The 14,571-nt window shown below is 40.0% G+C and overlaps 1 protein-coding gene across 1 annotated transcript; it reads right to left on the bottom strand.

The window, feature by feature from the left end:
* Positions 1-11,652: 11,652 nt before the first annotated feature.
* On the bottom strand, positions 11,653-13,276 carry LOC133051837 (translation initiation factor eIF-2B subunit delta). The gene has a single exon (XM_061136488.1). The coding sequence runs from the start codon at positions 13,267-13,269 to the stop codon at positions 11,695-11,697; it is 1,575 nt and encodes a 524-aa protein (XP_060992471.1). The 5' UTR covers positions 13,270-13,276; the 3' UTR covers positions 11,653-11,694.
* Between the last annotated feature and the right edge of the window lie 1,295 nt (positions 13,277-14,571).

Genomic DNA, 14,571 nt, shown 5'->3' with positions numbered 1-14,571 from the left:
TGTAGACATGCTCAATCCAGTACCATAGCTAAATGCTGACCAAAGAAGCCTATAGAATCATCAGTGTTAAGTGGGAAGCTATTCCATTGTATACAGCTACATAAAATATATAGATATTCCTTTGTATATAGATATCCCATTGTATATGACAGTAAAATAATCTAGCCCTTTGCTGTCAGTACCATAGCCACTGGTGACATAAAGCTACTAAGCACTACTAAGCACTCAAAATATAGCTGACTGTGATGTGCCATAAGGGTGAAATGCACAGCATATTTAGAAGACAATTGTATTTTTTATTTTATTGTATTTTATATTGAGTACATGCTTTTAATGACACTATTTGACACTATTTTGGATATATTGGATTAGATAAAAGAAAATATATTAAATAATTTCACTCATTTCCTTTTATCTTTTTTAATGTGGTTTCTAGAAAATTTAGAATCACATACAAGGATACACAAATTGGACATTGCTGCTCTGTACTAATTTTGAGCATATTAGGTAACAGTTTTGAAAATCCTTTCACTGTCTGTCATCTCCCTTAATATCATGTTTTTCCAAAGAAAATTACTATGAAATATAGTTTGCTTATTGTAGTATGTGATAAACAATTCCTTATTTAAGGAGGGAATCTGTTTGAAGCTAAATAAAATGTTCTGTCATTTTCTCAGAGTTTAAAACATGATACTGGTAACTTTTATTAGATTCCAGTTGGCATCATTGGTTGATAATCATTGTGTGTGATTCTCAACACACAAGACAGATAACTTAAACAAATGGTGGAAACACAGGGGAGATGCTCCATCTTTTCAGTCAGTGCTATATTTTTCCTCATTTTCAATTAGCACAAGCAATTTTCTTGACATAGTAGCAGCACAACATGACTACATATGCTAAGTGATGTGAATTCATTGAGTGAATTCAGACCGTGAGATTTCCCTTGGAGATTAAATTACCTTTGAAATTCTTCTGCTGAAGCAGCATGATTTTCTCTTCCACTCAGTTCTTGGCCTGCAACCCTTAGTGATGTAATTTCATCCCAGGGAAAATGCATCTAAATGGCTGTGTGGTACTTTCTGTGCACTGCTTAAGTCCAATATCCACAAATATTATGAATGATTTTTGTTTTAGTCTGCTTTGCCATTCATCCAGCTGTCCTCAGGAACTACAGACAGAAAAGGATTAGAATCACTAGTGGTCTCTTCCCTCAATATCAGGCATAGCAGATTTTCTCAAACAAAGACATGAATGATATGAGCTCTGTTTTTAAGCTAGGATGTTTCTTCATTTTATTAAAGTTGTAGAGCAAAGATATTCTATCAGACTCATAAAACTTAGGGAGACTTTGGCCAGGTGTATCACTTCTATAAGTGATGGAATGAATACACAGAACTCTATAAAAAAGATCTTAATGAACCATATTACTACAATGGTGTGGTTAGTCACACAGAGCTAGACATTCTGGAGTGTGAAGTCATGTGGGCCTTAAGAAGCACTGCTGTTAATAAAACTACTGGATGTAATGAAACTCCAGGAGAACTATTCAAATCCCTAACGGATGATGCCATCAAGGTTCTGCATTCATTATGTCAGCAAATCTGGAAGAGCTAGCAGTGGCCACAGGACTGGAAAAGGTCAATCCTCATCCCAATTCCCATGAAGGGTAGTACCAAAGAATGTGCTAACCTTTGGACAATTGCACTCATCTCCCATGCTAGTAAGGTCATACTTAAAATTTTGCATGCTAGGCTTCAGCATTATGCGAACCAAGAACTTCCAGATGCCCAATCTGGGTTTAGAAAAGGAAGAGGAACTAGAGATCAAATTGCCAACATTCGCTGGATCATAGAGAAAGAAAGGGGATTCCAGAAAAACATCTATCACTGTTTCATCGACTACACTAAAGCCTTTGAATGTGTGGATCATGACAAACCGTGGAAAGCAATTAGAGTGATAAAAATACCAGACCATCTTACCTGTCTCCTGAGAAAACCTGTATGTGGGTCAAGAAGCAAAAGTTAGAACTCTGTATGGAACAACTGATCAGTTTAAGATTGAGAAAGGAGTGCAACAGGGTTGTCTGCTGTCACCCTGTTTGTTGAACCTACACACTGAGCACATCACGAGAAATGCCAGGCTGGATGAGTTACAAGCCAGAATCAAGATAGGCAGGAGAAACATCAGCATCCTCAGGTGGATGATACCACTCCAATGGCAGAAAGCAAAGAGGAACTAAAGAGCCTCTTGATGAGGGTGAAGGATGAGAGTAAAAAAGCTGGCTTAAGACTAAATATTAAAAAAAAAAAAAAAAAAACTAAGAGCATGTCATACAGCCCCATTAATGCATAGCAAATAGAAGGGGAAAAGGTGGAAGTAGTGACAGATTTCTTCTTCTTGGGCTCCAAAATCACCATGGAGGGTGATTGCAGCCATGAAATCAGAAGATGATTGCGTCTTGGCAGGAAAGCAATGACAAATCTAGACAGTGTATTGAAAAGTAGAAACATTACTCTGCCAACAAAGATCTGTATAGTCAAGGCTATGGTTTTCCCAGTGATCACGTACAGTTTTGAGAGCTGGACTGTAAAGCAGGCAGAACCCCAAAGAATTGATGCCTTTGAATTGTGGTGCTGGAGAAGATTCTTGAGAGTCCCTTGGGCAGCAAGATCAAACCAGTCAATCTAAGGGAGATCAAACCTGATTAATCACTGGAAGGACTGATGCTGTAGCTGAAGCTCTAGTATTTTGGTCATCTGATGCGAACAGATGACTCATTGGAAAAGTCTGTGATGCTGGGAAAGATTGAGGGCAGAAGGAGAAGAGGGCATCAGAAGATGAGATGGCTAGATGGCATCACTGATGCAATGAACATGAACTTGGGCAAACTCCGGGAGATGGTGAGGGACAGGAAGGCCTGGCATGCTGCGGTCCATGAGGTCACAAAAAGTCGGACACAACTGGGTGACTGAACAACAGCAACATCAGTTCTACACACTACTCTTTTCTCATATCCTCTGATATATCCCTTATTGCTGGACAAAGACTGGATCTGCTATATACTGAGTAGGCTGAAGGAAATGAGAAGTTCCCTTAATTATCTAGATATGTGACTCACTCAGCTGTGTCATTTACTCATGCATCTAGAAAAGACAAGTAAAAATTTTCAGTTTTGATTATTATTTTGGTTTCATCTAGATCTAGATCTAGTCATGTTTTAAGTTCTCACTCACTTTTAGGTGAACATGCAGATTTCAGTATTGATATGGAATTGTGTTAAGTATGAAAATACAGATTTATAGATAGACTTAACACAATTCCATATCAATATTGAAATCTGCATGTCCACTGAAAAGCAAAACATACACTCCAAAATCAGACTGGGTAGCCCTCAATGCCCTGTGGAGTGATTCCAGTGGAGTACAGAACATGCAATTTCTGAAAATACATATTAAATATGTGTAATTGTTGCAAGATTTGGGCAGCATGTGTTGTGCTTATGGATAAACTCAAGTAAGATAGTATTTAGAGGATATGGTGGTTATACCTAAGAGTAGAATAAAGTTAAAATGGTTTTGAGGTCAAAACATTCCAATAATAGACAGTTGAAATCTTAGTCTCTCTGGTACTCATCCAAAATTGTGGGCATGTTTCTTTCTTGTATGTTTGCAATGATTATGGTTGCTTTATTCAGGAATTCTCAAATTTATTATAACCACAGAATCTTGTTCCAGGGTTAGCAAACTTTTTCTGTAAACATAGCAGGAAAATGGACAAGTATTTTCAACTTTGTTGGCCGTGTAATCCCTGTTGCAACTCTTCACTTCTGCCACTATAGCATGAAAACAGTCATAGTCAATACATAAAGTAATGGGCCTGTCTGTGTCTCAATAAAACTTTATTTACGAAAACAGGTGATGGGCTGAAGTTGGATGGTAAGTAATAGTTTGTCAACCCCTATTTCACTCCAGTGAAATCTCACATCAAATCCTGATAGATTGTAATAGTTATGAGTTGAAGTTCAGACACACAGGTAAGTAATACTACATTTGTTTCTTCCCATCATCATCCAAATAAAAACTTCTATAACACCACTTGATAGCTAATTTTATCTCAGTAATTCTTGAATTTTATCCCTACCCTCCCCCCATGATTTTATGTAGCAGCAATATAAAGCAGTGAGTTGGAGTAAGTGGGCCCCATTGTTCACATGTCATCTGTTTGTACTTGTTACCAGCAAAACCTCCATAAACAGGCCTCTTCATTCCTCACTCTCTGCTATTTGCTACCACGCTTGAAGCACAGATATTGGTGAAAACACTGGGAAACTCCAAAGACATACCACGCAGACATGATTCACAATGGCTTGGCACATATTTGGGGTGCCTCTAGGGTTCTTTTTAATGTATTTTTTAAACTGTGTTATTGATTTATTGACACATACAAAGCTGTACTTATTTAGTGTACACAATTCGATGAATTTGGGGATAAGATACGCCTATAAAATCATCACCACCATCTCAGTCATAAACACATCCATTCCTTCTCAAGCTTTCCTCTTGCCTGCTTTATTGCTGTAATTTGTGTGTGTGTGTGTGTGTTTGTGTGTGTGTGTGTGTATGTTGTGGTAGGAACACTTAACATAAAATCTCTCCTTTAGCAAATTTTAAGTATACAATATAGTTTTGTTAGCGACAGGCACTATGGTCATTAGTAGATCTCCAGAAGTTATATATCTTGTATGACTAAAACTTTGTCCCCTTTGACCATCCCTCCCCATTTACCCTTCCCCACAGCTCCTGGCTTCAAGAGTTCTGAACCTAGGGTTTGACAAATGGAACTTTGCAGGTCACAACAAGGCTGCTTGATTTTTTCCAGACTAGCAGGAGCGTCTCTCTGACAGTTCTCTCTCTGACCAATAAGATCCAGATATAAAGTGCTAACACAATTAGGTTGGCCCCATCTAGACCACCTCCCTTAATAAAGTTGACTGTAGCATATAACCTAAATACAGGACTGGTAACAAATCATGTTCAAAGTTCCAGAGATTACACAGGTCACGTATATTAGGGGATGAGAATCGTGGAAGACATCTTAGAATTCTGCCTAGAACACTTGGGCAGATACCTGGAACCCTAGAGTTCCTCACATCCCAATTTGAAAATCCCCACCTTACATGATCGTGGATCACTTTTGACAAGGGTACTAATTTGTCAGGATGAATGCTATTTTTTGGTAAAGTAACATTACAGAAGGGTCTAATTTGTTCACCCTTGGTTGTCATTATCTGTTATTAATCCTCAAGAATAGCAAGTTGAGTTAGAAAACACATTCTTCCTTGATTCCTAAAAGCTAAAATTTCCTCTTTGTTCCTGAAATCAGCATCTTTATTTGGTTACATTTTTCCTCACTAGAAATATTTTCAGCAAATTGAACCTCCCAAATATGATTAAAATAACTAGAATTTAGGTGTTCTCCTTCCTGTAGATAGGATAAATACACTCACTTAAAATAATGTATATTAAAGGTACACTCCTCTTTCCTTTCAATTTTCTTTCTCTACTTCATTTATGCATTCATTTAAATTTTTCTGAGAGAGAGATGCAGATTCTTGAGATAGTGAGTGAGTGGATAATGGCATAAGGATAATACTTACAGTAAAAGAAGACTCAAGAATGGAACTCAGGGCTGCAGCACTATTTAAGAAGAGACTAAAGAAAAAAGGCTATCACATAAGCTCATGCTTAAGCAGTGGCCAGGAACCAGTCAAAGAAGCCAAATAGCAACATCATCAAGCTCAACAGAGAGGTCATGGCACTATCCATCAGGAGACACAACTAGAAGGACATCGGTCTCTTTGAAGAATCTTTCAGAGTTCTGTCATGAGAACACTAGCTATCCTAGGTACTCTGAGCAAATATAGGGATTTAGAGACTTAAGCACCTATTGAAAGCCTAGGGGAGAAAAGAGGGCCATAGCTGAATTTTTTTAGGAAATCCGGAAAAAGAGTGGTTACTAGGACCCCAACACCACCAATAATTTCATCTGCTTTCAACCCTGAAGATGATCCAGGGGCTGCCAATTTCTAAACTTCTACCCATACATGCCAACAGAGAATAATGGCTTCTCTTTCTAGTCCACATCCCAAATCTCATGTGAGTGGTTTTGTTGTTGTTCAGTTGCTCAACTCTTTGCGACACCATGGATTGCAGCATGCCAGGGTCCTCTGTCCTTCACTGTCTCCCAGAGTTTGCTCAAATTCATGTCCACTGAGTTGGTAATGCCATCCAACCATCTCATCCTTTGTCATCCTCTTCTCCTGCCTTCAATCTTACCCAGAATCAAGGTCTTTTCCAATGAGTTGGCTCTTAGATCAGGTGGGCCAATGTGAGTGGCTAGAAGAAGGAGAATATGACCCAGAATGGTGGAGGCAAGTGATTCTGGAAAAGGCAATTTCAGGTTGATGTAGAAAGGAGAATGGTGTGGGCAACTCACCCAGTGGTAAAAGACATTCCAGTAAACTCTTTAAGAGGCAATTACTAAGATTTTTTAGTCTTTTATATATGCTGGCACTCTGTTAAACATTGTATACGCCTTATCTCCTTTAATGTGATGTGCGTTTATTATTCTTGCTGCAAAGATAGCAAATTGAAGACCCAGTGGGTCAAGGTTACTCAAGATTACATGGTTAATAAATGCAAGAATGGTGATAGAAATCCATGTCTGTCTTCAAAACCACTATGTATTCCAACTGATTACCTACATTATATCCAATAAAGTAAAAGACAACTGACAAAGTCACATAAAATTATGAAAATTTTCACTATCAAAATGTTCATACTGTGTATAAAAGTCAAAGATATCTTGAACAACAACATGCATTCCATTCTGTACATTTATATTCTTAATAACTACAAACTTTAACATTAAATCCTTAGGAATGACAAGTGTACTCTGACAGGCTTTGCCTCTGCAGTCTCCCCCACAGCTGGGATGATTTCAGTCACTTGACTTCTCCAGAAAGGCAGACCCTCTAAGGTTACCCCATTCCCTGCTTTAGTATAAAATCCTGGATCTTAGTAAACTTCTTAGAAAGGGGACTTCAACGATGGTACATATTTTGGGATAACTTGTTATTAAATTAGTTGCCAAAAAATTAGGATTGATTTCAGTCTTGAAAAATCTTTATTGTGATCTTACCAAGATAAACACATGTCTCATTTATCCAATTAGGCTGAATATATAGATTGGAGATTGGAATTTGCTGTGTATCTGCAACATGGCCACATTACATTAATTAGAGAGTAGGCCCATGATTCATTATTGATTTTTCTTCCTGATATGATTGATACACAACACAATGTTACTTTTGCTGTTGTATTTCTCAAAGCAGCAAACTATTTGCACATCATTATTATTTTGATAATTTAATGACTTACTTTTTAATTCCTTTTTAATGGGACAGGAAACTTCATCCCAATATGTTATGGAAATCACAGCTAAAACTGTCTTTTGGTCAGACTGTGATATTATTTTTCCTAAAAACTGCTTCATTTTCATAAGATTTGAACTATGGTTATATTTAGATTCCTCACTAGCTCTTTCAAAGTATATATTTCTATTGATACCAACAATTTAACCTTATAATTTCCAAGAGTATTTAAAGTCTCTCAATTTATATAGGAGATAAAGTTGAAAACAATTCAATGGAATTTTAAGGGTTGAAGAGCTTACTGGGGTCAGAAAAACTCCTGAATTAAAAAAAAAAAGGTTAACATTGAGTTTTTTGGAAGAAACCCCACAGAATAAGGTGAGAACCTGAGCAGTTATATAAATCTAATTGCAAGATATACTGTTTATCTATAGAAAAATAAATCATCATACAGAAGACAAACAAACCATAAAAGTACATTAGGTTTTCCTCGATAATTATAAATTATTTTGCTTCACTGAATTTTCAAATTGATTTTGTTAATTTTCACTTCACTCTGTTTTGTTGAGTTTCCTTCATGGCAGAGTAGTAAAGAATATGCCTACCAATACAGCAGACACGGTTTCTATCCCTGAGTCAGGAAGATGCCCTGGAGAAGGATCCCTTTCCAGTGTTCTTGCCTGGGAAAGCCCTTGGACAGAAGAGCCTGGTGGGCTACAGTCCATGGGGTCACAAAAGTGTCAGACACAACTGAGCACATAGCACACACATGCACACAAACACACACACACATATGACAAACCTTCCATATCTCATTTCAGTTCACTTCAGTTCAGTCGCTCAGTCATGTCCAACTCTTTATGACCCCATGGACTGCAGCACGCCTGGCTTCCCTGTCTATCAGCAACTCCTGGAGCTTGCTCAAACTCAAGTCTACTGAGTTGGTGATTCTATCTAACCATCTCATCCTCTGTCGTCCCCTTCTCCTCCTGCCTTCAATCTTTTCCAGCATCAGGATATTTTTCAGTGAGTCAGTTTGAAGAATTAGGTGGCCAAAGTATTGGAGTTTCAGCTTCGGCAGAAGTCCTTCCATTAGATATCCAAGACTGATTTTCTTAAGAATTGATTGGTTTGAACTCCTTGCACTCCAAGAGACTCTCAAGAGTCTCCTCCAACACCACAGTTCAAAAGCATCAATTCTTCAGTGCTCAGCTTTCTTTATAGTCCAACTCTCACATCCATACAGGACTATGGAAAAACCATGCCTTTGACTAGATAGACCTTTGTTGGCAAAGTAATGTCTTTGCTTTTTAATATGCTGTCTAGGTTGGTCATAACTTTTCTTCCAAGGGGCAAGTGTCTTTTAGTTTCATGGCTGCAGTCACCATCTGCCGTGGTTTTGGAGCCATCCAAAAATAAAATCTGTCACTGTTTCCATTGTTTCCCCATTTATTTCCCATGAAGTGATGGGACCAGATGCCATGATCTTAGTTTTCTGAATGTTGAGGTTTAAGCCAAGTTTTTCACTCTCCTCTTTCACTTTCATCAAGAGGCTCTTTATTTCTTCTTCACTTTCTTCCATAAGGTTGTTGTCATCTGCATATCTGAGGTTATTGATATTTCTCCTGGCAATCTTGATTCCAGATTTTGCTACATGCAGCCCAGCGTTTCTCATGATGTACTCTGCATATAAGTTAAATAAGCAGGGTGACAATATACAGCCTTGAAATACTCCTTTCCCAATTTGGAATCAGTCTGTTGTTCCATGTCCAGTTCTAACTGTTGCTTCCTGACCTGCATACAGATTTCTCAAGAGGAATGTCAGGAGGTCTGATATGCCAATCTTTTTAAGAATTTTGTGCAGTTTGTTGTGATACACATAGTCAAAGGCTTTGGCATGGTCAATAAAGCAGAAGTAGATGTTTTTTCTAGAACTTTTTTGCTTTTTCGATGATCCAGCAGATGTTGGCAATTTGGTCTGAGGTTCCTCTGCCTTTTCTAAAACCAGCTTGAACATCTAGAAGCTCATGCTTAGTGTACTGTTAGAGTCTTACTTGGAGGATTTTGAACATTACTTTGCTACCGTGTGAGATGAGTGTAATTGTGCAATAGTTTGAGAATTCTTTGGCATTGCCTTTCTTTGGGGTTGGAAATGAAAACTGACATTTTCCTGTCCTGTGGCCACTGGTGAGTTTTCCAAATTTACTGGCATATTGAGTGCAACACTTTCATAGCATCATCTCTTAGGATTTGAAGTAGCTCATTTGGAATTCCATCACCCCCACTAGCTTTGTTTGTAGTGATGCTTCCTAAAGCCTACTTGACTTCACATTCCACGATGTCTGGCTCTAGGTGAGTAATCACACCATTGTGATTATCTGGGTCCTAATGGATTGGATGTGAGAGTTGGACCATAAAGAAACCTGAGTGCTAAAGAATTGATTCTTTGAAACTGTGGTGTTTGAACGGACTCTTGAGAGTCCCTTGGACTGCCTGATGAAATCAATCAAATCTAACGAAATCAGTGCTGAATTGGAAAGACTGATGTTGAAGGTGGAGCTCCAGTACTTGGGCCACCTGAAACTTCTAACTGACTCATTGGAAAAGAACCTGATGTTGGGAAAAATTGAAGGCAAGAGGAGAAGGGGCCAACAAAGGATAAGATGGTTGAATAGCATCACCGACTCGAAAGACATGAGTTTGACTATCTGGGATTTGATGAAGGACAAGGAAGCCTGGCATGCTGTAGTCCATGGGGTCACAAAGAGTCAGACACAACCGAACGACTAAACTGAACTGAATTTACTTTGATTCATGGACCTAACATTCCAGGTTCCTATGCTATATTGTTTTTTATTGCATTTGCCTTTACTTCTATCAACAGTCACATCCACAACTGGATGTTGTTTTCATTTTGACTCCATCTCTTCTTTCTGGAGTTATTTCTCCACTCTTCTCCAGTAGCATATTGGGCGCCACCGACCTGGGGAGTTCATCTTTCAGTGTCATATCTTTTTGCCTTTTCATACTGCTCATGTGGCTTTCAAGGCAAGAATACTGAAGTGGTTTGCCATCCCCTTCTCCAGTGGACCACATTTTTTCAGAACTCTCTACTGCGACCTGTCCATCTTGGGTGGCCCTATACGGTATGGCTCATAGTTAGGGACTGAGAACTCCCAGGGAATTTGACTTCAGAGGCCAGAGGTATTTGATTACAGAACTTCCACAGGACTGGTGAAACAGACTCTTGGAGGGCACACACACACACACACACAACGTGTGCACTCCAGGGTAGAGGAACAGTGTCCCCACAAGACACTGAACCAGACTTGCCTGTGAGTGTCCAGAAGTCTCTGGCAGAGTTGTGGGTCGACAGTTGCCTGCTGTGAGGTCAGGAGCACTGAATACAACAGTGTAGGCGTAAGTCCTTTTGAAAGAGGTGGCCATTACCATAATTACCTCTACCATTGTTAGGCCTTAGGTTAAACAACAGAGAGGGAACAGAGCCCTGCCCATGGATTTACCTATGGCCCTGCCTATCAGAATAAGACCCAGATTCCCTTCATGAAGCTTCCACAAGCTTCTTATCATTATCCATCAGAGATATTATGTACAACCCTGTTAACTACTCTTTTTCCTTAAGTTCTTCATCCCCAATTTATCTAATAAAATTTTCATATATATGTAACCACGTCAGTATCACAGCCCATTCTCCATACTTAGTTTCAACAGTAATTATTAATTATCAACAAAAAGACTAACCAGTAGCCAATTTAAGAAAGAAATGGAAAATTTCATTTAAGCCAACCTGAGGATTATAATCAGGGAGACAGTCTTTCAGGAAGCTCTGAGGATTGTTCTGCCCATTAGAAATCAAAGCACAGTTATCTAAGTCTTTGAGACCAAAGATTATGCATCAAATGATGTATTATTTACAGTTTACAGGATCCAGATCTACATTTACCAAGTGAATAGTGGGTCATGGGTCATCATGGCCCCTTACAAGATTAAGAAGAAAAGTTATCTTCTAAGGAGTTGAGACTTCTGATGAGATTAAGTAGGTTGGTTTCTCCTAAGGAGGTTTGGTTAATGTATTAAACAGGAATGGTGTCTCCTAAGGAGATCTGATTAATGCAGGTATCCAAATATACATTAAACTGGAGGGAGGAGATTCAAAGGACAAAGAAAATTTTATGTTTAATTTTTTTTTTTTTTTTTTTGTAGGGAGTATGTCATTTATTGGCCCTGTGTTCCGCCACTCACTGGTCACTACTCTTGACTCGTAGGACAACAGGTACAGAACTGCAAGGGATCATCCCCAGCTCTGTGATCACCAGGTCCACCAGTTCTGGGGGGGTCACATCATAGACCAGATTCAACAACCGTAGGGACGAGTGGTTCTGCCAGTTAGCCAGGGCCACATGTTCTCCTCGCTCACACAGCAGATCATCAGGATCATCTAGCTCATTAGAAACAAAGGCATCAGTCTGCACACGCTCACAGAACTTGTATGTTTCACAGCAGACCAGCACGGGTACATTATGGGCCCGTGCCACCAGGGCCAGCTGTGCCGTCCCTACCCGGGACATCACAGATCCATTCGCCAGGAGAGCATGAGCTCCCAATAGCACCTTAGAAACCTCTGGGAGCACATAGGAAGCTGCAGGAATCAGCAGGTAGGAGGCAGGGACCCCAGCACGGACCAGAGAACGTAGCGTGTGCTTTCCCTCCAGCCGTGGCCGGCTGTCCACCACTACCACGCGAAATTGCCGGCCCTTAGCCCAAGCCTCCTGAAGAATTTGTGATACCAGAGATGAGCATCCGTATACCAGGATCACATCTCCATTACTGATCTTCTTATAAGCAAAGCGTGAGATTGCCTGAGCTGCAAGCACAATCTTCTCTTTTATATATCTGTCAATAGCTGCTTGTAGTTCTGACTTGGCCTCCTCTTCCCGCTTGGAGCTGCTCACAACCGTGATCTCCTTGTTAAGGAACTTGATGGCGTTGTACATGCTTGCTGACAGGGGACGGCACTGAGTCAAGAAGCTGAAGTAGGGCTTTAGTTTATTCACCAGGTCCCTTGACAATTCTTCATTGGGAGGTGTTGTGTAGTCCTGAATCACCTGCTGCAAGGCACGAAGCAGGGCGATGCACCGGGCATTGGAGCCGCTGACCAGGCCCTGGGAGTACTGCAGGCCGAGCCGCACCATGGCTGGGTGGATCACAGAGGATGGGATGCTCATAAACTGGGTCAAAGAGTTTTGTCTGCTGTACTGGGGTAGGTGGGAGAAGAGACTGACTTTGGATCCATAATCCTTTCGTGTAGGAACCTGCTGTCGCTCTGGTTTTTTCACAAGCCTTCTCAGAAGTGTGGGGTCATCAACCTGACTATGCTCAGGTAGACGCTTCACTCCTGAGGGGGTTTCTCCAGCTGTGCTGGGGCAGGCTTGAGGAGGTGGCCCTCCTTGGTCCCCTTTTCTCGCCTGCTTCAGGGCCCGCTCAGCCTCCTGCTTGGCCCGCCGTTCAGCTCGAAGTTCAGCTTTACTCCTACCTGCTGGAACTTTCTCCTTGGTAGTGCCCAACTGACTGTCCGGTCCTGTCAGGTGTTTGGCTGGGCCTCCTTGACACTGGGCTGCAGATACAGCGGAACCAGTTTCTGCTTCTGCCCCCTTTTCCTCCTTCCGTTTCTTCTTCTGCTGTTTCTTTTCCTTCCGAAGCTGCAGCTTTTCTTCTTGGGTCATCTCCCTCCCCCCTGCCCCAGACCGAGGAGCAAGCTCCGCCTTCATCCCAGATCCCGAGTCCTCGCGAACAGCCACAGCCACGGTAGCCATCACCCTCCGTTCTGTTTAAATTTTTCTCATCTGGCCATAAAATATGAATTTTATTTATTCAATTGGATATGTAAACAAGATTGTTTTATAACCAAATTTTCAGAGTCAGTCTCTACTTTCATGTATTACATGAGACTATCCATTTAAGAAGCTAAAGACAATTCAGTATTGCCATTTCTAAACATACCTGGCATTTGCTCACCTCTGATTTTTTACTTTTCTATTCACTATGCATAGGAGGTTCTGCTAGAAATCTCCACAGTTTACCTCTTTCTAGTCTTCACTTAAATGTAAATTTCTCAGCAAGGCCTATGCTAGCAACCCTAACTAATACTCCAACTCCCTCTTTTCAATAATCCCAATATTACTTACCTTGCTCTATTTGTTTTCCTTCTCTAAAATATAAACGTGCAAAGGCAGAGATTTCTATCCATATTATTCATCAATGCCTCCTTGACACTTAAAATAGTATCTGTAACACAATATTTGCTCAATAAATATTTTTATAAAATAACTGATTTTTTTCACTGAAAGTTTGGCCTGAAATGTCTATGATTACAAAAATCTACATCTCACTTAATAATTCCTTAGGGTTAAAAGTGATTACAATTCTCAACTACATAAGATCTATAATATAGTCAACTCTTCTATTCTAGGTAAATAAAAAATAAACTGTGCTATTTCTTATGCTATTATCTCAGCTTAATAATATTAATTATCCCTTCATCTCTATCAGTCAATCAGTTACTTTAGATTTACTTTTCAAGCAATTTACTTCAGAGATTTAAACCATGTAAGTCCTAAGCAAATAATTCATTAAACTTGAGAAAGAAAGCAAATGTTATTATGCATACTGTTTATATGTAGGGCTTCCCTGGTAGCACAGCTGGTTAAGAATCCACCTGCAACCCAGTTCAGTTCAGTTCAGTTCAGTCACTCAGTCATGTCCAACTCTTGGTGATCCCATGGACTACAGCATACCAGGCCTCCCTGTCCATCACCAACTCCCAGAGTTTACTCAAACTCATGTCCATTGAGTTGGTGATGCCATCCAACCATCTCATCCTCTGCCATCCCCTTCTCCTCCCGCCTTCAATCTTTCCCAGAATCAGGGACTTTTTAAATGAGTAAGTTCTTCACATCAGGTGGCCAAAATATTGGAGTTTTAGCATCAGTCCTTCCAATGAATATTCAAGACTGATTTCCTTTAGGATGGACTGGTTGAATCTCCTTGCAGTCCAAGGGACTCTCAAGCATCTTCTCCAACACCACAGTTCAAAAGCATCAATTCTTCAGGGCTCA

This window comes from Dama dama, chromosome X (genome assembly GCF_033118175.1).
Source record: "Dama dama isolate Ldn47 chromosome X, ASM3311817v1, whole genome shotgun sequence".
Lineage (NCBI taxonomy): Eukaryota > Metazoa > Chordata > Mammalia > Artiodactyla > Cervidae > Dama > Dama dama.
The sequence above is the reverse complement of the archived record's forward strand: the minus strand, read 5'-3'. Positions and strand labels throughout refer to the sequence as shown.